Raw genomic sequence first — 26,312 nt, forward strand, 5'->3', positions numbered from 1 at the left:
ACAGAAGGCAAACCAGCAAGCAGTGAATTGCAGTTGTCAACACTTTGGAAATAACAGAGAAGCTGAAGTGTTTGATCATATTGTTTGGCCAGACTCAGAATATGGAAATGACAATTATCCAATTCTATATATGGTTTTGTAGAGTCCCAAAATGGGAGGAATGAAATTGTTGATGGGGACAAGTTTGGATAATAACAAATAAATTCAAGCCAGGTAGATGTTATTTTTCAATTCCAGTGACAGTAGTGCTGTAGAGTATTGTAGAAAGATGAGCAGAGGTGTAAAGGGGACAAGAGAAGGCCAGTACAGATGTCTTCCAGGAGCAAATTCAGCATGGGTCAATTGACCCATAAGAACTTAATAGGATCATCTAAATCAAATGTGTCATTATGAATTCATTTCAATCAGAAAAGATTCTAATCAAACACAAACTGTTGACTCAAAATGGGTCAATTGACCCATATGAATCTATAAGGATAATCCAAGTTAAATGGGTCATGAATTTAATTCAAAGTTTTTAATTAAACACAAACTGTTTTCTGGAAGTTGTGAACCAAATTGCCAAAGTGAGGTAACAGACTTTTCAACAAAAAATAATAAACAGTATGGCAAAGACCTTGCATTATCAACTCAGCACAGTACTCCAGCTATGGTTCACTTTGCCAGGAAATCCTGTGTTCACACACACACACAGTCATGTTGTGTTTCGTTTCAGTTGAAACACAGAATGAGAGTTATGTTGCTTTTTTACTATGTGGATTCACAAGGTCAAAACTTTTTTGTGTATAGTATTGGGTAATTCTATCTTTTCTACAGTGCCATTTCAAACCTTACTTTAGTTTTACTGACTCCGTGAAATCAAATGGATCTCTTGTAAGATAATATACTGCTGGTATAAGATTGGTAAGATGGCTGGAACCAGATCAGTTCAATCTTCACTGGTTATGTATGTGGCACCGCTTTTCCGTTTTGTTTTGATGAAACACTTAAAAAAACCACAAGCAGACTTGAATAATGTGCCTGTATTTGTGGATTAAATTACAGAAAATTTCAATGGCTTAAATAACAATGCACTGCCATCAATGTAAGCTAAATATCTGCACTGGAATAATCCATTACTGAAATAACAAAAGAATCTTAGGGGTTGACTAAGCCCAAAGTATCAAAAATTGACTCCTCCTGTTTTTCCTACATCATCAGCATATATCTCAACAACCCCCCCCCCCCACACACACACACACCCCCCCATCCCACTCTCCAGTGAGGAGGTTCAGAGGTGGGAAACTACTGTCTTCATTCACACATGGGTCTCTATTTTCATCAGTGCCTTTTTCTACTCCATGACTTGAAACGTTTTCAGCACACCTCCCTGTCATTACTTGGAGAAGTTGACAGTGATAAGTACTGGGCGTTGCAGGAGGCTGATGCAGGTGGAGGTTTCACTTTGAATAGTTTTATGTGGATTGCACCACTCTGCCAGAGCACTAGAAACAGACATAACTGCAAAGCTGACCAATGTATAAGCTGTTTGCCTATGTCGCTAGATTCTTAGGTTGTGAACTTCAGAACTGTAGAACAGTGAGAATAAAAGTCCTGAGACACCAAATGTAGGCAATTAAAAAAAAAAAAATTTTTAATGCTGAAAATCATTGCTGTTGTCTATTTTTAAAGTAAAAATCTGTCAGATCAAACAGAGGCAGAATCTGCATACAAAGATTATTAACCATACACATGAGTATGTTGCTCTTCCTCACACACACACACACACACACAATGCTGTGAAATTCTTTTTTAGAAAAAAACAGGAAACAATCCTTTTTTATATTTTTTTTATTTACATATTTACCGGTACTTTTTTTTTTTACCGACAAATGTATCCCAAGTATCCTCATTACAAAAAGAGTCTGAAGTCACCTTGCACATTTTTCAATGATGAACTTTACTGTCCAAATAGATTCTGATTCTTCAGTCACTTTTCTATGTGATATAACCATATCATCAAAATACAAAAAGTAAAGTACAAAATGCATTGAAAAAAATTTCAACTGATGTTAATTTGTACCTGGGGTCCAACTTTTAAAAGTTTCAGGAGACAATTCAGACACATGCCTGTATTTCAGAGTAGTTTATATTTGGACAGACCATAAAAAGCATTGGACTAAAACAGAAAAATCCCCAAAGTGGCAGACTAAATCCATGACAGTGGTTTGTAATACTTTTATCCTAACAGATATGTACACATGAGAACTGTTCTGTCATCCTGATTCAAACTCAGTACTGTAATTCTGTTGCTGATTTAATGCAAAAAGTAATTATTTTCAACCAGAAATGACATGACTGCCCAATCATGAAAACTTGAGTTCCCACAGACAGCGCAAACTTGCTGCCTACACACCATAAAACATTCAATGAGTTTAAGCTTTATCCGTGAAAAGATTGAGCCTCCAGTTCAAAAGTATTGCGGGTTGAAGGTGACCCAGTGTCCCTGGACCTGTTTCTTGGCCTGCTCACAGGTGTTGAACAAAGACTTGTACACGCTGCTGGCTTTAGGATCATCCTGGATGCTTTTGACAGCTTTCGTCCCCCTGCTGTCTCCATTCATCAGTTTGCTGCCCCCCTTTGACCCTGTGGACAGTTTGCTGTCTACACTGCAGCCATTGGTCAGCTTGGATTTGTGCTGAGTTGTCCCATTGGTCACCTTGGAACTGCTTGATGGTCCAGCGAAGGAGGTGGGGGCTGATGTGGAGGCTTCAGATCGAGGAAGCTTGGAACTGCTTGCCCCGTCTAGACAAAGACAGTTGTGTTTAAAATAAATGAATTAATTAATAAAACTGCAAATGCATATCTTTAAAAGTGACTTCCAGCTTAGCCAAAACCCATTTCCAAACAAGTGCTGCCACTGTTGCCATGTTACATATACATGTGCTTTTGCAAATATAATATTTTTTTTCCTATTTTATTGGCAGCACATTACCAAATCACATGTGCCATGCAGTCCACAAAACACTTCAGCAATCAAGACAAAAAGCACAGTACAAGTATAATATTATGATTGATACAGAGAGACTATTTTGCAACTGAAACACAAAAGATTTTTTTTTTTTATGTGTTTTTTGTTTTGTTTCCTCCTGATCTGGACTATATCAGTGGCTTCCTCCCATGCCGCTCAGTCTGAGTCCTGCCTATCCATCCTCAGCTGTGGCTCAGCAACAGGCACCCACAGGGAATATTGATGTCAAGTCGCCAGGAGACTACATACCAGGGGAGCCCCTGCACTTCTGCCAGGTCACTTCAGTGGTGTTCAGTAATGCCTGCTCTGATTCAACAAATGCAATACACTACCTACTAAGCCCTGTACTGATGACAATCATTGTTTAGTTATGAAGCCACAATGATTGGGAATCCCCCTTCCAAACCCAACCTCCCAAGAGTGAACTGTGGAGTCTGTCATGTCCCTCCAACAACAGCCCTACCAAAGTACCATGGGTTGAAACTGAGATCACCATGCGAGTAAAGCCAAAGGAACTGGGACAATTTTTCCTACACAGAAAATGAATGTGGATGAGATGACAATGATACCGTAACGCAGGTTCATTTTAGGTTTGAGACTCTATGTGACAAGCCTGAACCCTGCACTTCCCTTCATGATGTATCCTGGAAACAACCAGTACCTTCAAGAGATAACACCTCACTGTTGGTCAAGAAATTCGGGTAACAGTCCCAGTTTTCCCATTTCAGCACAATTCAAAGCGCACTCAATCCAATCCTGGACAAAAGCCATGGGCTGAAAAAACCCACCTCTGCTTGAGATCAAACCCTCATCCTCCCACTCGTTAGTTTGTGATGCTAACCATTTTGCCACGGTAGCAGTTCATAGAAGACCGTATAGCATAAAAGTATTCAGAAAATTAAAAATTTACGCTTACCATCTGATGTGACTGTTTCAGCAGGTGCACTGCGTTTTCCAGATTTCTTGGCTTTCTGCATCAAAATAATATAACCAAAATTATATACTGATTACTGCAAATATATACATGATCTAGTTATCTGACAAACTGACAATTATACCCCAAAAAAATTCAATGATTGAGTACATTGACAGGACAGTAATGACGTTCAGCTTGTGGGGGAAAAGTGTGAACAGAAAGGTAGGAGGAAAAAAAAAATCATTAAAAATAAGTGCAGACATACTGCTCTCTCTCTTGTAAAAATTGGGCTAATGAGTGAATCGTTATACAAGCTGCATCCCTTTTTTTCATAAAAATATTAAATTGGGAATTTATTCACACATAAGCTGCAGTGGTTTACGAGCTGCAAATATTACATTACATAAAAAAAGAAGCGCAAAAACGTCTCAAAATTAGCCAAGGTAAGTGAGAAAACGTGACAGACACAGAAACTTGTGTGTTGCGTGCAAAGCACAAATTCAGTGACAAAGCATCACAAAAATAAGAATCTACAAACAAGCTGAGTATTTATTTTAGTTGCAGTTGAGGGAAAATGTTGTGGCTAATAGTCCCAATTTTACAACATTTAAATAAATAAATGTATTTCACAGTCTTCGATTTCTCACCAAAACTGAAGAAACACTGATGTTCAGAGCTGAAAAATGACTGTGAAACCTGTTGGCACACCTGCCAGTCTTGATTTCTTTTTCTTTTTTTTTAACTTCCCTATTTTTCTGATATTAGTGAAAACAAAACAAAAAAGATCTGAGGGAGTAAAAGGCTTCCAGGCACAGGAACAGTCAACAGATATGAATGTTTGTTTAACCATCAAAAAAAAAAAAAAAAAAAAAAATCACTCTGTTTTAGTGCTTACCTTTGCCAGTTTAGCCTGCAATCTCCTGTGGTCCATTCTGTAAGAGTTTTGGGTCAGATCCTCTTCGCTCCCATTAATGTTCACCACGTCATTGTCTGTGAAGGCTTGGCCACACTGAAAGTACACAAACAGGTAAACTTTGTTATAGCTGGAGTCTGTGGTTCTAGACTGCAACTTTTAGAAAGTACTGGTAAGTTTCAGTTTCAGTTTCTCAAGGAGGCGTCACTGCGTTCAGACAAATCCATATACGCTAAACTACATCTTCTAGGCAGATGCCTGACCAACATAACCCAACATGTTTAGTTAGGCCTTGAGTGCATGCATATATTTGTGTACTTGTCCAGAATTTTGCCAGAGAACAACAATCTTGTTGCCATGGTTTCTTTTTCAGTGCGCAAAGTGTGTGCTGCACATGGCACCTCGATTTATCGTCTCATTCGAACGACTAGATGCTAAGTTCAAATTTCCAGTCAAACTTGGTAGAAAGGACAAAGCAGGATTCAAACCTAGACCCTCACAGACTTTGTATTAGCAGACAAGCGTCTTAATCATTCTGCCACTTTCCTCCTTGCTGGTAAGTGCTGGTAAGTGGTAAGAAATTAAAGAAGTGACCCACAAAAGGCACTAAATCACAAATCAAATTTATACAAATGTAACATGTACAAACTAGTCTTTATCCAGTTACTTGATCAAACAAACAAACAAAAAACAACAAACAAACAAACAAACAAAAATCACAACTGTTAGCTTAAATGTATGCTTTAAAATAAAAGTTAATGCAATCAATAGATAAACAAACAAAAAGAAATAAACTCTAGTGCAGATCAACCATACACAACCATGCAGGGAATAACAATATATACTAATCTTCTTAGCACCAACCTTGGGACAACTGTGCATCTTTATTTCTTTCAGGGCCCGCTCAGAAAACACACATCCGCAGGACCATATGAAGCAGAATCTGGAAAAATTAAATAAAATGAAATGAAACAAAATAAAACACACATAAACTCAGTGGGAGATTTTTTCTTATCAAGTGTGATAAACAACGTTCATAGTATTTCTACATAAAAAATGAGGAAACAGTTTATTTCTCAAGGAAGTAGAGGGGTAACTTAATTATAACAGTGCTTCAGATAAAGGGAAGAAAGAAGAAAAAGGTCATGGGGTTACTGACTTTGAGAGCAAGGATAACATAACTGGAAACACTGAGTCAGGAATATTTTACATTTGCTGTCATCAAACCATAAAACGATCTTGGAGAATCATGACTAAACTGGTCTTCTTTGCTGCATTTTAACTGATGTAACAAATGGAACTGTTACATGTGAATATATTTTATTTTGTCAATCTTACAAGATAAGATTTTCTGGACATGTATAGAGTCTTTTAATGGACTGTAACTGTCAATAACATTAAAAGTTGTAAACATTTATACAGCTGCTGAGAAAGTTTAGCTTTTGAGTGGATTAAGAGAAAGCCAATTTTGTTTAAAAGAAAGTATTTCATTCTTTGTCTTGTTGTCAGTACTACAAAAACAGCCTCCTCAGTTGTTGTTTTTTTGCTTTTGTATTTTTTCAAATATCACTTCAATGAAATTGAAGTTTCAGTCTTTTACAGGTAAGTATATCTTACCAAAACTTCCGCACTATCTTTGATCAGCTATGCTAGTAAAGTAATGCTCAAAATCATTCTAAATGGATAACAGCCACAAGCAAATACCAAGCTGAAGAAACAGGCTGGATTCTGCAGAAGCAGAAGAACCATTTGACAAATCTTTACCTGCATACCCTTTGCAAAAAACACCTCCAACACCAGAGTGAATTCTACCACATCTTCAGAGTCTTCAAGGCAGCATTTGACAAGTCTGGCAAGAAGCATTTTGAGCCACAATGAAAAAATCTGACATTGTGCAAAAGCTTATCAAACTATCCAGCAACTATACTCCAAAGCAACCAGTGTGGTTCTCACACAGGAAAAGTATTGGAGAGTGCTTCTATACTTTGGAGTAGGCTTTTTTTTTGTTTTTTTGTTTTTGTTTTTGTTTAGTTAGAGTTCATCACGCCTTAATTCTGTCTCCGATGCTCTTCAACATATTCCTGGAAAGGATCAGGACTGACACACTTGGAGATTATATAAGCATAGTCAGCACTGGAGGAACCATTAGTATCAGTATCAGTAGCTCAAGGAGGCGTCATTGAGTTCACACAAATCCATATACACTACACCACATCTGCCAAGCAGATGCCTGACCAGCAGCGTAACCCAATGCGCTTAGTCAGGCCTTGAGAAAAAGAAAAAAACTAAAATAAAAAACTAAAATAAAATAAATAAAAAAATTAATTAATTAATTTTTTTAAAATAATAATAAAATAAAAAATAAAGACCTTTGCTTTGCAGATGACACTGACAGCTTAGCAGGTAGTGAGCAAGAACTCTCCCAGCTAGTTAAAAAATGGATGAAACATCAGCAAGATATGGCATGGAAATCAGCACCGAAAAAAACAAAAAAACAAGTTGATGGCCAGCCACAACACCACCATCACTGCTAAGTGTCCAGGGAAAGAAACCAGGAACTGTTCAACAGTTCACCTACCTGGGATCCAACATCAGCAATGAAGACTCCAAATGAGAAATCCTATCAAGGGTAGCAAAGACAACATCAGCACTGTCCAGAGTGACACCTATATGGAAGGACCGCAACATCTCTATGAAACACAAGATCAGACTCCTGGGTCCATCGGTGCATTCCATCTTCTTGTATGCATGCAAAACATGGACCCCCACGGCTGATTTCAAAAGAAGAATTCAAGCCATGTAAATAAGGTGTTATTGCAAGATACTAAACAGACACACTGATCACATCACCAATGAACAAGTGAACTAAACCATCAAGCTGCACATTGGACCCTATGGAGATCTGCTGACATCAGTTAAGAAAAGAACGCCATGTTGGTAAGACCACGTAAAAGATCCAATGACCTTGGTAAAACAATCCTCCAATGAAGTGTTGAGGGAGGGAGACGGAGGGGGAGACAGAAAAAAAGTATGGACTGACAACACTGCAAAGTGGACAAGAAATCCATTTGCGAGAGAGACACACAACAGACATGGAAGGATCTCATGAACAGTTCTTCTGGCAGCAACAAAATGCCTTTTCGCAGAGTTGAGCGAGTAGAAGAAATGAACAATATATTGCCAAACATCTAAAAGAAAATTTTTTTTTAAATGTTCTACCTGTATTTTCCATTCATTCCAATGGCAGACATGGGACAAATGTAGTCTGCCTCTTGCATGTCAATGTAGCCGTCTCCCTTCTCTGCTGAGTTGGCTTCTTTTGCTGCTGGGTTTTCTGTCAGCTGAAGTTCTTTCACGTCCTGCTCAAATGCAATGTCATTTCAAAGTCATCAGTTAAAAAGTTCCTTTAGCATGAGAGAGATTAAACACACACACACACACACACACACACACACACACACACACACACACACACACCAAAAATATAACCACTTTATCTCAGGTGCTACTGATTTTAAAAAGAATTTTAATCCGTACCAAGTAGTAGTATACACACACACACACACACACACACACACACAAACACACACAACAGTATAAGCAGAACATCAAAGGACAAGCCAAATAAGAGACAAACCTTAAGTCCTCTCAGGTGGCTAAAGCTGTCAGCACATTCAAATTTAGTTCTGTCAATCAAGAACTCCAGAACCGATTCCTTGTTGTATAGTCTGGAAACAAATCAAACAATATGCTGAGACCCCAATGCGTACATGACTACATCCCTTATATATTATAGAACCAAAATCAAACATCAACAAATCAATAAATAAAATTATGAAAAGGCTTAGCCTTGTGACTGTGGTAACTTCCAAAACTGAACAGCAACAGCTAATATGTAAATATCAATATAGTAAGAAGTCAGAATCAGAAAGAAAAAGCATTATAACAAATGACAATATATATAATCATATTGAGTTTCGTTGACATTTACAGTAGTTTGGAAATACCACAAATACATTACAATGAACACAAGAGCTCATAAGAGAGAAAGAAAAAAAATCTTAACATAGAACAATATTTCAAGAAACATGGTCTTGTTGCCTTTGATTTTTGATAATCTGATATCTATTAAATGCAATGAAAATAAACTTGAAAGATGTTTTTTTGTGAACAGAAATCTTTGATTTAAATTTTTTTTTATACAACTTTCATGCTATCATGAAATTAAAATCCCTGAAATGGAAACGGAATAAGATAAACAGAGTAATGCTGCATACAAAATGTGAAGTTCAATGTCTCACCTGCCAAGCTCACAGGCCATGATTGGTTTGACTAAAGCCTCCTGACTGATAGCGCAGTTTCGCCATTTGAAGGCCAGATCAGCTACTTTGTCCTTCTGCAACATCCAGTTAAACAATTCTGTTTGAATCTTTGATGCAAAGTTTTCCTCTCTTTCACCTATTCTTTTTTTCTTTATTTCAAGAGCAATGTTCTGGTCTGGTTTGCTAAAGACAAAATCACCAAAGTCAAACTGATACAATGTAGTTTCTATTTCATTAATTAATCATTTAATGATTTTTGTTGTTTGTTTGACACCAATACCATCTTCAAAGAAGAATTTTTTGGTTGTGATGAATGAAAGCAAAGTTCTTGCAGAAGCGTCCTTGCGTATCCTGCCCAACAACAACAAACAAAAGAAGAAAATAAATAAATAAAATAAAAAGAAAGAAGTGAAGATGAAGATTCGATGCCTCATGGGGACATAAAAAAGGCAGAGAGGTCTAAGCAGATGACCTGCCAGTCCCTACACGACTACCACCACTACCACTACTACTACACACACACACTCCCTCGGGTTCATTTCTGCAGTACATTGACCACTGAGTTTTCATCTTTCTATTCTTTTTTTTTATCTACCCAAGTTCCAGTTTCTTTCACTTTTTCGGCAGTATTACAGGGCTTGACATTAATGGTTGCCCAACTGCCTGGGGCAAGTAGATCATTGTGTCGGGCAAGCATTGTCCTTACCAAACTTGCCCCACCAGGCAAGTTATATTTTCCAAGACCAGCATGTTTTGTTTTCAAAGATATCCATCATGCTCCCAATACCGTATGCAAAAATAGATTTCAATACAACTCACAAGGAAAGAAAAAAATGTTTTGGCCAACCAGAGTTCTGATCCACAACAGCAAAGTGGAGAGTTTTGACACTGCTAGCATGGCATTAGGTTCTTTGAAGGAAAGTGAAAAGTTCACTGCCGGCACCTGCCCGTCGGTGTTAAATAATAGCTAACCAGGCCTGTCTAGTTAGTCCAAGAGGGCAACCCTCATGGACGGCTGTGCCCATCTTTCTCCCCCAACCCAACCCGCCTGCCCCCAGCCCCTCCCATCCCCACTCTTCCTCCACCTACACCTCGCCATTCCACTGGCAAGGCTGTCAAAGTAACTGCCGCGCTATTCTTTCACCACTCTACCCTATAGTGCTTCCAGTTCCACCGTGATCTGTTTGTCTGTCTTTCTGTCTCATTCAGTCTCTCTTTCTCTCTCACCTTGCACTCTCTCGCCCTCGCATCTCAGTGTTATGGTTACATATCCTTAAACCCCCACACACCCCATTTACATTGTCTGTGGCTGACAGTCAACTGCAAAAACTTGTTTTGTCAAGTGAGACAGAGATAAAAACTTGTCTTAGCTGTTCAAAACAACAGTTATCTTTGATGAAACCCAATAAAACAAACATCAGTTAAAGAAATTGGTCTGACTGCTCTGTGTGTGTGTGTGTGTGTGTGAACATTAGGTGATGCATGTACGTTTCTGAATGCTGGGCAAGTGCAAATGCTGTCCTTGCAAGTGAATTTTCAAGTGACTTGCCCGACTGGGCCAGTGGGGAAATAAGTTAATGTCAAGCCCTGCGGTAATGATTAAAGCCCCGCCGGTTCCGTCACATACATTATATAAACAAAAAATTTCTTTGTGGCTGTGCACAAAGACATCAAAACAGCAACCTTGTTGATTCATCTATCACCGGAGAACATTAAACACTTCCTTTACCTGTTCAGGTTTCTTCTTTGTTTTCACAAGCTCGTCCCGTTTAGGAATAGTTCCTCCGTCGCATCCCATTTTGATTCAAGTTATATTCTCAACAAACACTGATCACTGATAAGACTTGAAAGACTGACACGAGTGACAGCTGAAAAGACGTCGACCAAATTTCTACCGGAAGTAGAATTATTTGCTGGGCTTGACAGAAGCAGAGTCGTGTGTGAAACTTTTCCCACGGTTTCGAACCAGAAAAACGAAAAATGGGGGAAGACTGAGAGAGGATATAATTATAGGTAGCAGAAGTAAAAGGGAAGGGAAGGAAGGGGGAGCAGGGAGAGGTAGAAAGAGAGACAGCAGAGAGACAGAGAGAAAGATCAGTTAAATTAAAAAAAAAAAAAAAAAAAAAAAACAGCGGAAAAGAGAGCAGATCCATCTGCAGCTCTCTCAAACAATCCTTATGAATTAAAACAACAACAACAACAACAACCCACAAAACAAATACCACAGACACACACACACACACACACACACACACACACACACACACACCGTGGCACACACACACACACACACACACACACACACACACACACACACACACACACACACACACAGAGATATAGATAGATATATATATATATATATATATATATAGAGAGAGAGAGAGAGAGAGAGAGAGAGGAAAACAACAGAACAGTTTCTTACATGCCCGACCGGTTTCGACCACTGGTCTTCGTCAAGGGCGTTTAGTGCTATGTCAAAATGCAACACACACACCAACAAAGAAAACAAAAAGGTCAACAAACCTCATGAAAATGTGTGTGTGTGTGTGTGTGTGTGTGTGTGTGTGTGTGTGTGTGTGTGTGTGTGTGTGTGTGTGTGTGTGTGTGTGTGTGTGTGTGTGTGTGTGCCACATTACGAGTTACCCTGTACCCCGGCCCCTCTCCCCACTCCCCCCACTGACGCACATCCCTACATATCGCAGCTTCTACTTCGGCACACACACACACACACACACACACTGACACACACACAGAGTCACAAACACACACACACACACACACCGATACATACTCACACACACGTTACGAAAATACATGTATACGCTTGCACACTGACGCAGAGAGCTCTCCTGACGCATGTGCACACTTACAAACTCGCACTCGCGGGCACTGACACACACAGGAGAAACAAAATGCCGGCAAAGAAACACACACACACACACACACACACACACACACACACACACACACACGCACGCACGCACGCACGCACACACACACACACACACACACACACACCATGCTGCCACTGATTTGCCGCAAGACGGGTGGCCGGGAGAATATCTCTGCCAGGAACGTGGCGTCCAGCGTGTTACTCAGTCTATTGTATTTGGAAAAGCCCAGAGAGACACTGTTCTGATTCGAAGAAATTTGCGCAATGTTGTTTTCGAAATGATGCCAATATTCGTTTGATTTGCAAAGAATGGTGCTCTACCTTTCATGCTAAACTTACGGCCGCTCCCTCTCTCAGCCTCAGTTTTTTTTTTCTGTGAGGCGATCGATGGTATGGTGGCCTCGCACCTATTATTTATTTTTGTTATTATTATTTTTTTTTAAGGTATTCTTTTACTTTTTTAAGGATTTCCGCTTTTCCTAGATGTAGACCGCTAGTTGTTGTTGCGTTACCAGCAAGCCAGGCAGCTCGCTCATTTCCCTGTCCACCTGCATGTCCCGGGCAGTTTTACCATGTACATTTTTTAATTTGAAAGTTGCGCGTTGCCTCATGCCACTATGGGCTTTCCACTCTCTTTCTTTTTTTGTTGTTGTCGATTTTTGTTGTTGTGAGGTTCATTGAATCCCTTAGAATCATGGCAGGTTGGTTTCCAGGCGTATGAACAGATGACAGCCACTGGAGAACACGTGTCACAGCTTTAACTTCCATTGTGAGGCTCAGCGGGGTTCAGTGTGACTTTGTATGCGGCATTCTCTTCCCAAATTGTTTTTCCATTTTCTTTCGCAGTGAATCCCCAGCCGGATTGGTGTTTGGTCACTGACGGAGCCACATGCATGTTTATATGATGGTGTCCTCTTCTTTACCATAGCTGTTTTCTTCAGTCTTTGAATAACCTCCCTCCTGCATCAGTTTTGCCTTCTGGCCACTCTCGACAATGTCAGTCTTAATGTCCGGGAGTAAAATAGCTGTGTTGAAAAGATGATTGAGTTTTTCAACAGCAATTGACACTGAATAACAACAAGACAACAGTAACCCGATGACATGTTAAAGTACACAAATCAGTGACAGCAATAACTACAAATGTAGTTCACTGACTGTGACATGCAACGCAAAATTTGTTTCCACTTCTCTTTCTGTCTCGATCACCGAGTCTTCTTATATAGAATTATTGCATCTGTGTAACAGCTGAGTGCACAAGGAATAGATTTTTGAGTTTTTGTGAGTTGCGTTGATGAAAAGGACATAACACTAATGATTAGACATGATCACTGATAGGTTTATCATACTTTTATGTCCTACGATTCTAAAAACGCTCCCTCGAAAAGCTTGCATAACGGCCGGAGACATATTTCGGTTGGTTAAAAGCTTTTCAACAAATTGCAGTGACATCTTTCTGCTTCTGGACTGAAGAAGAAGAAGAAGAAATAATTTTTCTTATTGCATTTTGGTACTGAATATCATGATCTCGGCTCACCGTCACCGACCACTACCCGTTTAACACACAGTGCCGTGACACCCCCGGCCACGCGCGCGCGCTCGCCAGCCGCGCGCACGCATACGGCACTGACCGTGACCGTCACACCGACACTGACACACACACACACACCGGTACACACACACACACACACACACACACACACACACACACACACACACACACCCACACACACACACACACACACACACACACACACACCGTGACACACACACACACACACACACACACACACACACACACACACACACAGAGTTCTGAGTTCTTCACACACACACACAAACACACACACACACACTCCGGGCACACGGCACGCTGAAGCCGTCATCACCACTACTACAACCACCACAACGGATGAATGGAGACTAACGACTTATTCATTTGTTCAGTAAAAATTTCTAAACACATGATAAGCGAGAGAAATGAACTAAAAGAAATCAGTGTAAGAGACGTCTGACGAGGGGAATGGAGGAATTACAATCAATTGGGTTTATTCAGCATACAAAATGACGTTAAATCATTCGTTCAACCTGTTGTATTTCAGATCATCCAATAATGTAGGAAATAAAACGTCCTTCTTAAGACTCGAAAGATGGAAAACAGACATTTTCCACTGAACTGACTTAATACTTATATACATTCCAACACGCACATCCCCTCATGTACCGGCATAGACTACATCAGTGCCGGTGCATACATTAATGCATCACATACGCACGCATCTGTACATCTGTTATCTCTTGCTATCAATATCAATTAGTTTGCGAACGATAAGTCGTTAATGATGCCCAGATCACGGCTACACCACCACCACGGACGATTTTTGTTGATGCACACGCACGTGTCGGCAAAGAAACCCAATTATGGTGTGCAGCCGTCATGACCCAGTTCTCTGCCCGTTGACACGTTCACTTTCGCTGTGTTACACGCAGGCAGGACTGGTGAGAGGCGCGTGGGGAGAGCCGGCATTACTTCAAAGTTAACAGTTTCATGTAAGATATTAATACAGTTCTGTCTGTTACTCAATGTTCTTCATGAAAAATGGTAGATCTTGCAGTTGTACAGTCAGACGTCAATTATTATGATGTAAAACATTACATGTTCGATCGACTCGGCTTTGAGGGTGTGTCACTGTCAGTACCACAGAAAATCTGTTGTGTTTTATGTGTATCTGCATCCAGTTGTTGCATGTCACGGTTCACGAACTGCACGTGTCAACAAGTTTATTCACGAAGATAAATTCCCATTATGCGCCAGGAACATTTGAGATTTAATTAGAAAAGAAGATAATTCGTGTCAGTCCGTCTAATTTCTTTGTTTTAGTGTTTACTTTTAAAGATATGGTCACCATGGAGAAATCGACGGGTCATGAGATTTATCAGAAACTTTGAAGGTAAAATGGCTTACAAAAGAAGGCGATTAAAAAAAAAGTAATGAAATAAAAACATTGTGATCACAATACAAAAGAAAACAAAAATGAATCAAACTCATTTTCATGCAGTTAATTGTGGAAGTTGGAGGAGCAGGGATTACCATTTTGAAGCCAAGGCCATGTAGCCTTTTTACAGATCATCAAAATTAATATCACTTTGCGAGTGTACAGCATACACTGTAGTAAAATAGTTTAAGTTGTAAAATATTCTACAGGAATGAAATAATGATGAAACAATTTTTTGTGGATATGGATAATGTCTACTTATGGTCATTGCCTTTTGAAGTATGGCCCAGTTTGTTACATACCTATCACCAAAATCAGCATTTTCTTTAAATCCAAGAGACTTTTTACTATTCTTTGTATTTTTCTACTCAGGAGCTACTATGTTCAAAACCAGTGCAACTCTTGTTTCTGAAAGTGAGTATTAGAATGATTTGCAAAAATCTTTTAATGAAAATTTATGATTAAAAAAGTAAGGCAGATAGAGTAGACAGTAGATAAAGTTGACAATATTGTGCTCTGGTCAGTGTCATCTAGATCTTTGAAGGTATTTAAAGTTTGTAATGAATTGCCCCATACTTGTCTTCATTTGACTTGCTTGAGTGAATGTAAGCTTAGATAAATTAATCTTTCAAGATAACTTATGTTCTCACATCATGGCAGCAATTCGCTGACTTCTCTCTGTATTTTTTAATGTTGATACAGACTGTTTTTTTATACAAGATATTTTTTTTTAATAAGAATTCCAAATGGTGTTCCCATTCAAGATGGGGCTAACTAATGCTTTGTATTGTGTCAGAAAAAAACAACTTTATGCATGTCAGAATTGGTTAAACCAAGACTTGCTGTATAGTTTAAACCAGGACTTGTTTCAAGTTTCATTTTGCTGCTTATGAAACATGTATACACAGACACCCACACCCACACATATGCACATACACATATGTGGGCATGCACATGTGTGCGCGCACACACACAGTGGATGATGAAATAATAGACTTTTGCAATTTGGAGAGAATTTTCCATGAAAGTATGAAAATTTAGAATAAGTTGGCAGAAAGATTTTAAATAATGAATATCCTCAAATTGAAAACATGCCTTTCTCCCCTCTTCACATAAACTGTGTTTAGAACAATGTGTAGACATTGCACGAATGCTCAGTCTTCAACCATCCATAATGTTTGACTGGCCATGCACTGCTTTCAAAGAAAGAGATAAAATACTTTTTTTCTGGAAATAGATTGATCTGGTTTGAAGGACCCGTGAAACTGTGAAATGTGTTACTTGTACTGTTCAGTGCACACTGTTCCTGGTCTGTTGTCTGTGGACTACAACTACTTCCTCTTCTTTCGCTTGTGTGTGCTGCAACTTCCACATTCACCTGTGTGGATGAGTGGACGTTCAAGTATATACCCATTTTTCCCCATACCATTCTGGTAGTAGTACTCATTCTAGAGATGTGTATGTTAGATGTGTTTGTTTTTTCCCCCCATAACCCACCAAACGCTTACATGGACTGCAGGATAGTTTATGTGCTAATAATGTGATGGTCTGCATACATGTGTAAACGTATGTACACAAGGGAGATGAAGGCTCTTGCCAGACTGCACACCTCTCTCTCTCTCTCTCTCTCTCTATATATATATATATATATATATATATACACATACATATACATATATACGTATGTTGACCTGTAAGATGGATATAAAATCTCCATCCTTAACCCACCAGAAGCTGATTCTGGGATTGAACCCAGGTCCCACGGATTGAAAGTCAGATGCTTTAACCACTCATCTATGGCCACCATCAGTGCTACTGTTAAAAAAAAAAAAAAAAAAGAATGAGAAAAAAGGCATGCTTGTTGTAGCGTTTTTGCAAGTGCAATGCACTTTGAGGCAAAGGATGGACACTGCGCTTTATATGGAGAAGAATTGTGGATTATTGTAAACTACCGCATAAGCATCCACCCCCTCAGGGCACAAACTTTACCCTGTAGCTTGGGATGGGTGTTTACTGGGTACTTTGCTCTTTGTGGGAGCCCACTCCCTTACTTAGTTTCACTTCACAGTAATGACTGGACGTTTACTATAATATGCATGAGGAATCTCTCGCTTTACTGGTGATACCAATAGGAAATTGTTCAAATGTGTTTTCTGTGCAAAAGTCTCCTCTCTGTCTCTTTCATTTATTCATCATTCTTTACTTCTTTCTTTCCGTCCTTTCTTTCTATCTGTTTCCACCCCCTCTTTCTCTCTCTCACTGACAGATGCATAAACAGGCAGGTGTACATGCTCATTTGCAGGTCTGTGTGTTTGAGAGAACAAACTGATGAATGAAATTTTATTTCAAGAGAGTGATGGAATAAGCATAATGTACTTGTATGTTTACATGCAGCCCTTTTTGCAAAGAAAATATAAGAAGAAAAAAAGAGAGAAAGAAAAAAAATAAAAGAAAGAAAGAGAGAGCAAAACAATAGCTACTGAAATAAGACATTGGGTCATGGTGGAAAGTCATATGCGCTGTCTTGTTTTTGTCAATGACTCATCAACCAACATCCTCATGCAGGTGTTCCCTTTCTTTTTTATCTCTACATCTATGTGCACTGCTTTGAAAAGCAGCACGTAGAGAGATAGCAAACTGAATTATCATTTGTAATTGATTTTTTTTCCAAGTGGGGGGAGAGGGTGAGGGGGAAGACAGAGGGTGGGGGTGGGGGTGGGGTCGGGGGTTACAACGTAATTAACCCTATGCACATTTTTTTAACTAAGAATGGGAGTAGGCATTTCCTACTTGATACTGAGTATTTACAAGGTAGTTTACAGTACTACTTAGAGCACCTGTTTCCAAAGTACATGTATTGAAGATCCCTGGTCAGAGTCCAAGAAAGGCACGGAGTATATCAATTACTCCTGTAGCTGTTAGGATAAATCTAGATATGTTCTCGATTTTGTTGTTTTCTGAAATCGTCCATGGGGTCAAAGGGGTCAAACATTAATGAAATATTGAATCTTGTCACATTAAAATGTTTTATATAATATATATTCATAACCATAACACTGTTTCAGTAATGTGCTTTATCAAAGTGTTTTAACTATATTTATTACTCCCAATGCTGTCAAGTTAAATGTGGTTTTATATGTACATATTATTCATAAGCATAACACTGTTTCAGTAATGTGCTTTATCAAACGTTTGAACAGGAGCGTGGAAGGCTTTAGTGTGCTTTTGACAGAAAACATTAAAAACTGAAATCTGAATGTCATCCTCATCCACTTCATATGAGGTCATGCACGTTTGCTGATCAGCAGAGTGTTTCAAGAACATTTCAGCAACTTGAGTGCAATTTCAGAAAGCAGTAGAAGGCTAAAAGAAACGGACTGAAAAGGTTTGCAGTATATATAAACATTTGCTGGATTTGTTCACAATTGGCAGTACATCATTTTTAGTTTATCGAACATTGCTAGATATTGAGTTATTAGTGATAATTGTGTGTTGAGTTGAGTTGAGCATCAGGAAACTCAGAAGGGAACTGTGTTTAGAATGTCAAGACAGTGACATGAGTAATGTTGGTTATCAGCTTCATTTGCTGTTTGAATATAAATCATAGAACTTTTTCCATGTGATAAAAAGGCATTGATTTAAAACTTTTTTTTAAAATATAATTTTAGAAATATTTACTGGTGAAACTCATTGCATTGATTTTTTTAAAAAAGAGAGAAAAGTTTAATGTTTAATTAGTTGTATGAAAAGAATAGTTATTTATAAGTGTTAAACATTTTTGGAGGCCTGCAAATTTATTGACTTATTTACTTTGGTAGTTGACCGTTCTACATTTTTTTCATGACTCCCTGTCCATTTTGTGCTTTATTTACTCTACATTGTATGTCACTTGTGTCGTCTGTGGCTGTGCATTTTGTTATCCTTCATATCCCTTGTGGTGTGAAAAAGTTTGAATTGAATGTTTAGTGTGCATCCAGTGTGTGCATGCATGTTTTCTTCAGTTTAACGTCTATTCACTATGAGTGTTTTTAGACGGTGTGCATGTGTGTGTGTGTGTGTGTGTGTGTGTGTGTGTGTGTGTGTGTGTTTGTGTGTGTAACTGTATGTGAGGTGTGTGTGTGTGTGTGTGTGTGTAAAAATGTGTATGTAAATGTAAATTCTGTATCTGTGTGTGTGTGTGTGGAAGTGCTTGTTCGCAAGCGCACCTTTCACAAGTTTTTCTTCAATAGTTTGAAATTTCTGCAGTTCCAGTCACAGATATCAGTGGAAATGGGAGCTTAGGATGACTGTCAGTGACAGAACAGCAAGTGTTGGCCAAAATCTGGCCTATAGTCATTATAGAACTCCTGAGTACACAGGTTCAGTCTTGGTCAAAGATTCGCAGGTCGTGAAAAGATGCCATGGTAAGAGGGAAGGGTTTAACTTTAATCTGCTTGAGAGAGAGTTCATCGTTTCAGCCACTGAACTTGCCACGGACAAGGAAGTGCTTTGGGTTGTACATGCCACACCTCACAATCAGGGCTAATCTTCTGGACATTTCTGGTATGCAGCTGCATGTGCATGGTTTCATTGGTAGGGGTGTTGAACAACTGTGCTGAGTGTGCTTTTAATGCAAAGTGTTTTAGGTAAATGATCTAGATTACTGATTCAAAAAAAAAAAAAAAAAAAGTATATTGTTTTGGATTATATTATATTGTATTATATTATATTACATTACATTTGATTTATATTATTTATTATATTATTATATTATTAATAATATATTTATCATCCTTTCAAGATGAAAAAAGCTTATGTGTCTGTATGTGTTTGTCTGTGCGTGTGTGTGTGTGTGTGTGTGTGTGTGTGTGTGTGTGTGTGTGTGTGTGTGTGTGTGTGTGTGTGAATAAAGTAAAAAAAAAAAAAAGCAAAAAAAAGCACACACAAAAAAAAGCATGAATATATAGTAAATGAAACCTTTAAACTAACAAAATCAAAAGACCAAAGAGGGGTGCAAATTGATAAACAGATGAAGGCAGTTTCATCTCACCTGTATTTTGTGAGACAGATTTATGTCTGAGATTGTAGCAGAGTTAAAAAAATCAAGTAAGTAACAGTGATAAGAATTAAGAGTTAGCAGAGTTAAATTAATATCATAAGTAGTAAAGAATTTATGTGCTGTTATTAGTTGCTTATAATCAGTATAATGCAAGTCAAAGGGAGTTAATTCTACATTGTTTTAAGATATATTTTGAAGTAGTTTCATCCCTTCTTTGTCCAGATCATTTATGGTTATCTGTCATGTGAACTGTGACATGGTAACAGTGAGCTGTTTTATTTTTGGTCTGAAGTGGTCAGTTGGCAGTTCACATCTGTGGCCAGTTCTGCCATAACACTTAGTGGACCAGTAGTTTTGTTTTCACGGCCTTTGTCACTTTCAGAAAGTATGTTCTTTGGTAATCTAACTAAAAATCTTGGGTGAGAGAGTTTATTGCTTTTCAAGAATTGTTTTGTCATTCAGTTCATTGTAGTTGACATATTGTATTTTTGAGTGATATGTCAATGCACAATGCCAGACACAGGAGTAAACATTTCCATGGCTTAAGTGGTCTCAGTTCATTAGCGATGCATTGTCATGGAGTGCAGTGGTTGAAGGTTAACTCTCTCCATACGAACGGCGAAAGAGACGACGTTAACAGCGTTTCATCCCAATTACCACCATCAAAATATTGCATGCGGAACGCTCTTATACTGAAGAGGTGAATGTTTACAAAGAATAACACAGTTCTGACGCCATAAGCTAAAGATTGGGTCATTGAGACACCCACTGGACATCCGAGGGGTCTGTGCAGAGGAGAAGAGAGGATTGGCCGTACTGAGTGAGTTAACGCTGGTCACTGCTGGGTTACACCAAGGGCAGGGTGCAGGTAGCTTCCCTGGGACAGTGGACAGCAGAGTGTCGCCAGCACAGAGGGTATCCTTGTGTCCACCGGGCACTTGGAGAGTTGGTGTCCGTCCTCAGCAGTCGTGTTGTTGGCCTTGACCTAATGTCATTGATGGGAGCTGCAACCCCCGAAAACGGAGTATGGCTGCCTACATGGCGGGGTAAAAACGGTCATACACGTAAAAGCCCACTCGTGTGCATACGAGTGAACACAGAAGAAGAAGATGGGAGCTGCAGAGAAAGAATACATAATGAAAATCGGAGACAAAGAAATAAAAGTATCAAAATGTGATGAGGAAAAAAGACTTAGGTGTCACATTTGACAAAAATTTATCATTTGACAAACGTATAACAAATAGCATAAACAAAGCGAACAGAATGATTGGAATAATAAAAAGAGCATTTACATTCATAGATAAGGTTACTTTCTTACGGTTATATAAAACATTCGTTAGACCTGACCTAGAATATGGAAACACTGTATGGTACCCAACGCAATTAAAGCAGTCACAAGCCATAGAATGGGCTCAAAGAAGAGCAACAAAGCTGGTCTATAGCATAAAAAATTATTCATATCAAGAAAGATTAAAGTACTTACAACTACCATCACTTAAAGCAAGAGTAAGAGGGGACTTGATACAGACGTACAAAATATTTTAATGGGTTTGACGATGTAAACAAAGCATGCTTTTTTTGTACTCCAAAGGTAGACACTACAAGAAACAGTACAGACAAAATATTTAAACAGTATTCCAGAACAAATCTCAGAAAGTTTACATTTAGTAACAGAGTAACAAATTATTGGAACAAATTAACAAACAATGTCAAACGTGCACCTGGTATAAATACTTTTAAGAACCTCATAGAAAAACATGAGTTATTGACAAAAATGAAATATTATTTTGACGGATAAAATGACTGAGCTAGTCAACGACCTGACCAACAAGAAAAAGGAGTAAATCTGAAGGGGCATAAAATGATGCCAAAAAATGGCTAAGTTGTATATAACAACGCCCCAAATCCTGATCCTGATCCTGATTAGTGGGACTTGAGAATGGGACTGAGGAAAGGGAGAATGGGGAAAGGGAGAATGGGGAAAGGGAGAATGGGACTGGGGAAAGGGAGAATGGGGAAAGGGAGAATGGGACTGGGGAAAGGGAGAATGGGGAAAGGGAGAATGGGGAAAGGGAGAATGGGACTGGGGAAAGGGAGAATGGGGAAAGGGAGAATGGGACTGGGGAAAGGGAGAATGGGGAAAGGGAGAATGGGACTGGGAAAAGGGAGAAAGGGACTGGGGAAAGGGAGAATGGGACTGGGGAAGGGGAGAATGGGACTGGGGAAAGGGAGAATGGGACTGGGGAAGGGGAGAATGGGACTGGGGAAAAGGGAGAAAGGGACTGGGGAAAGGGAGAATGGGACTGGGGAAAGGGAGAAAGGGACTGGGGAAAGGGAGAATGGGGAAAGGGAGAAAGGGACTGGGGAAAGGGAGAATGGGACTGGAGAAAGGGACTGGGGAAAGGGAGAATGGGACTGGGGAAAGGGGAGAATGGGGCTGGGGAAAGGGGAGAATGGGGCTGGGGAAAGAGGTAAGGGTTACAGGAACTTCACTGGTGTGGCATTTGTATGTGTATGTGGGGAGGGCTTGGGTGTGGGGAGGATAGAAGGTCTTTTTGTCATGAAAGATAGCACTTATCTGCATTTCATAACCCTGTGTCTGGTACAAGAGAACAGAATTTACAGCTGGACAGAAGGATATATGAACAGAGCATACAATAAAGATAGCATTTTTATGTTTGAAATCAACCTTGCTGTTCAAGTATTTTGTGTGGTATGCTCAGTGAACGCCGTAAGTAATATTTTATCTCCTGTGCAGAGGCAGAAGTCCAAGCAGTGTTTTGTCTGCTGAAAGCCCTTATCTTATTTTATAGATTTACTGCTGCTTTTATGACATGTTGGGTGCTATCTCTCCCCCATTACATTTACAGCTCAGTTTTCTGACTGTTCTTGTGAGTGGCAAAATAATGCGAGGTGGGTAGGCTGTCACTTTCACTGTCTGCACATTTTTTGCTTATGTTTGACCTAAGTCTGTGGTATTGATTTTAGCTATCTGGAAGTGGAAACAGTCATTGTGAATGAGTTTTATTTCTCTTTCTTTTTCTTTCTAGCTCTGTCTCTCTGTCTTTGTATATATGTCGCTGTCAACTATTTTATCCCTTAAAAAGCCTAAATTTATCTCTGGTCACGCATAGAACTCCCAATTTTCACAACACAGACATGAGTCACACACTGAAGAGATATGCATTCTATATTTTGGATGTATTCTATATTAGGGAAATACGTATTGAATGGAATAATATTATATTGACAAAATTGTACAAATGCCAAAGACCAATTTACAATCATAAAAACTTTATGGTTTCTTAATAATGTGTTTCAAACCTAGTTTACTTATTACAATGTGAGACAGTTTTTAAGAGCATAGTAAATGACAGTTGTAAAGACTAAAGATTAATACTAAAAATTCTCACCAAAACAAAATGAGAACAAAACATATGTAAAGTTCAGTATGTGCGCATTTTTCCCTCTCCCTCCTTCCCTCTCCAGCAACCTCCCTGTCCCCTCCCTCCCTCCCTCTCGGTCCCACTGCCCTCTCCCACTCACCCCCTACCACCCCCATTTACATTCAACTCTTCTCCATGCAGCACACTCTTCTGCATGCAGCACACATTCAGCCCCACCCATAAACGTACACATTCCTTTTCACTCTCTTTTCTCATCTAAGGTTACCACTCATAAACACTCTATTTACATTTCAGTTCGTGCAACGTTTAATGCTGAGAAATTTCATTCAGTTGGGGGCACAAAGCTCTTTTCGCTCTGACGGTTTTGACGTCACTTTAAATGGGGTGCGTTGATATGCATGTATTTGAGTGTGGATTGTTTGGGTGTGGCTTTGGCTACCTTTGTCCTGCCGACCGGTATAAAAGCCGGTTGTGCAAAATTTAGTCTCAGGATCTTTTAAAAGTTTTGTCAGTGGCGTTTGGTTGCGTGGCAGTCCAGTCGTGGTTGAGTTAGCTTGTTTGTCAGTCAAGACGGCAGAGTGTAAGACAGTCGGTGTGGGAAGGTATCGTTTAACCATGATGGGAGTTGCAGAAATCATGATAAGGGTGGCAGCCCTGTGCACGAAGATACTGCCTGTGGTTTTGCTCTCACCTTATGTTCGTGTGGTGAAAAGGGTATGTGTATTTTTGTTGCTCAGGCACTGGGCACATTTCTGTGGTTGTGTGTGTGTGTGTGTGTGTGTGTGTGTGTGTGTGTGTGTGTACATGTAGATGTGCTCTTGGATGTGATCACTTGTTAGTGGTTGAATACTTCTACTGATGAGTGTGAATACGCATGAACACAGGTGGTATGATAATAACATGCACATGCAGAAACACACACACACACACACACACACACAGACACACACACTCACTCACTCACTCACTTCACCATCACAATGACATTCTATCTGTATCAGATACACATACTCACACAGACAGACAGACAGACAGACAGACAGACAGACACACACACACACACACACACACACACACACACATGCACAAACGCAGAAAGTGAACAACAGAGTAGTGTATTTGGTAGGGAGATCACACAAAACCATATTTCATTTCAGTTTCAAATGATTGTCAGTTTTACTTCCAAAGTCACGTAAAGTTCGTCATTTCCAACCATTTAGTTTTATTCAGAATTGCTGAATCCATGTTACTCAGTCCAACAGGAGTATTTCTGTTATGCGATCTACATACGTTTATTTTCATTTTTGTTATTTTTGTTAATTGCTGTCAGACTTCGATATTTATGGATTGTTGATTCCTCTGTTCTAGTTTATTCTTTTTCTGTGTATATCATCCTTTAACTTTCACCCCACCCCCCACCCCCACCCTCACCTCCCACACACAAACATATACACACACATGACACGTCTAATATCACTCAAAGTGAAAAGACGTCAAAGACAGAAAAAGAAGTAAAGGAAAAACAAAGAGTGTTTAAAAAACTCTTCAGTATTTTTTTAAAACAAAACAAAACAAAAAACAACAAAAACAACTCATCCAAACAGGCCTACAAAAAAAAGGGGGGTGGGGGGAGAGGGTGTGGTGTGGGAGGGGGACTGACAGGGGAAGGAGGAAGGCGGATGTGTGTATAAGAGAAAAATAGGAGGATGGAAAATCCTAAAGGAGTGTCTTTGTTGACTTCCAAGATGATTGACGTACATAGGATGTTAGGAAGGTGAGAGAGAGAGAGGGAAACAGGTTGAAAACACAGCGAACAGAATCACTGGTTTAGTTGTAAAGCTTCCAGCTTATAAATACAGAAGAACGTATGAGGCAAATGAGTAGTGATACTAGCAGAAGCATTTGTGACCAGTGTTACAATGTGTATCTTCAGTGTGAAAACACAGCACATACACACACACACACAAACACACACACACACACACACACACACGTCACACATGTACACACACACACACACACACACACACACACACACACACACACACACACTTTCTCTCTCTCTCTCTCTGTCTCTCTCTCTCTCTCTTTTATGCTTTTATGTACACTTGCACTTACACATCTGACAGAGAAACTTGCATATTTATATTTCTGACCTTGTCATTGAGACAAATGAAAGCATTTTAGATTTTGTTTTCATCAATAAAATCCTTGAATCTTGAAAGAAGAGGAAAAAAAACCCAAAAAAACCCTACCTACCGCAGTACAGATTTCTGCTTGCGGTCAGTACAGGAAAACCCTGCTTTTCCATGAGTGTAGGGGCAGGAGGAGATTCAGCATGTACACAGATCCAGTACTGTCACAAAGCACAACAATATCCCAATGCAGCGTTTAGCAGACATACGGATGTATATCAGTTTACCTCACTCAGCCTGTCTAGCTGTCTTTGCCACAAGATCACGTGACTGTACAACAACAGTGGAATGCAGTTCAACACACACACACACACACACACACACACACACACACACACACACACATACTCTTTGAATGTCAGATTCTGAAATCGTTTTTACCAAACTTCTCGGAAAATTCTTTTGAATGTATTTTTGACAATTTCAAGATGTTATCTGCTATTGCAGAAGGTTTGCTGCATAGTCCAATTGGACATTTGTTATAATTGTTACAGTTGTTTGATGTTAGCGTTTCCTTCTATGTTGTGCCTATGTCTCCCCTTTTAATGTCTTATTTTTTCCAATGCTCTGTATCTTCCCCCCCCCCCCCCCCCCCCACACACACATATGCGCACACACTCAT

The 26,312-nt window shown here is 39.3% G+C and overlaps 1 protein-coding gene across 2 annotated transcripts; it reads right to left on the reverse strand.

Annotated features, from left to right (window-relative positions):
• Window positions 1-1,920: 1,920 nt before the first annotated feature.
• On the reverse strand, window positions 1,921-25,885 carry LOC143280107 (replication termination factor 2-like). Of its 2 annotated transcripts, none has more exons than XM_076584653.1 (8): window positions 25,755-25,885; window positions 9,141-9,235; window positions 8,477-8,567; window positions 8,059-8,198; window positions 5,704-5,782; window positions 4,822-4,935; window positions 3,927-3,981; window positions 1,921-2,784 (listed from the first exon to the last, which is right to left on the reverse strand). In XM_076584653.1, exons 2-8 carry the CDS (start codon window positions 9,158-9,160, stop codon window positions 2,450-2,452), a joined length of 834 nt encoding a protein of 277 aa, XP_076440768.1. In that variant the 5' UTR covers window positions 9,161-9,235; window positions 25,755-25,885; the 3' UTR covers window positions 1,921-2,449. The 2 variants fall into 2 exon arrangements, with proteins under 2 accessions (XP_076440768.1, XP_076440767.1); XM_076584652.1 differs by lacking the exon at window positions 25,755-25,885 and adding an exon at window positions 10,891-11,066.
• Window positions 25,886-26,312: the final 427 nt, after the last annotated feature.

Source organism: Babylonia areolata, chromosome 3 (assembly GCF_041734735.1).
Source record: "Babylonia areolata isolate BAREFJ2019XMU chromosome 3, ASM4173473v1, whole genome shotgun sequence".
Taxonomy (NCBI): Eukaryota; Metazoa; Mollusca; class Gastropoda; order Neogastropoda; family Buccinidae; genus Babylonia; species Babylonia areolata.

Bases quoted from the DNA above. Each gene is read 5' to 3' on its own strand.
- LOC143280107 (XM_076584652.1), bottom strand. From the start codon at position 10,959: ATGGGATGCGACGGAGGAACTATTCCTAAACGGGACGAGCTTGTGAAA. The intron at 9,236-10,890 runs GTAAAGGAAGTG...TGGATGTTGCAG, and splicing joins CAAAGAAGAAACCTGAACAG to AAGGACAAAGTAGCTGATCT. The intron at 3,982-4,821 runs GTAAGCACTAAA...ATTTTGATGCAG, and splicing joins TGCAGGCTAAACTGGCAAAG to AAAGCCAAGAAATCTGGAAA.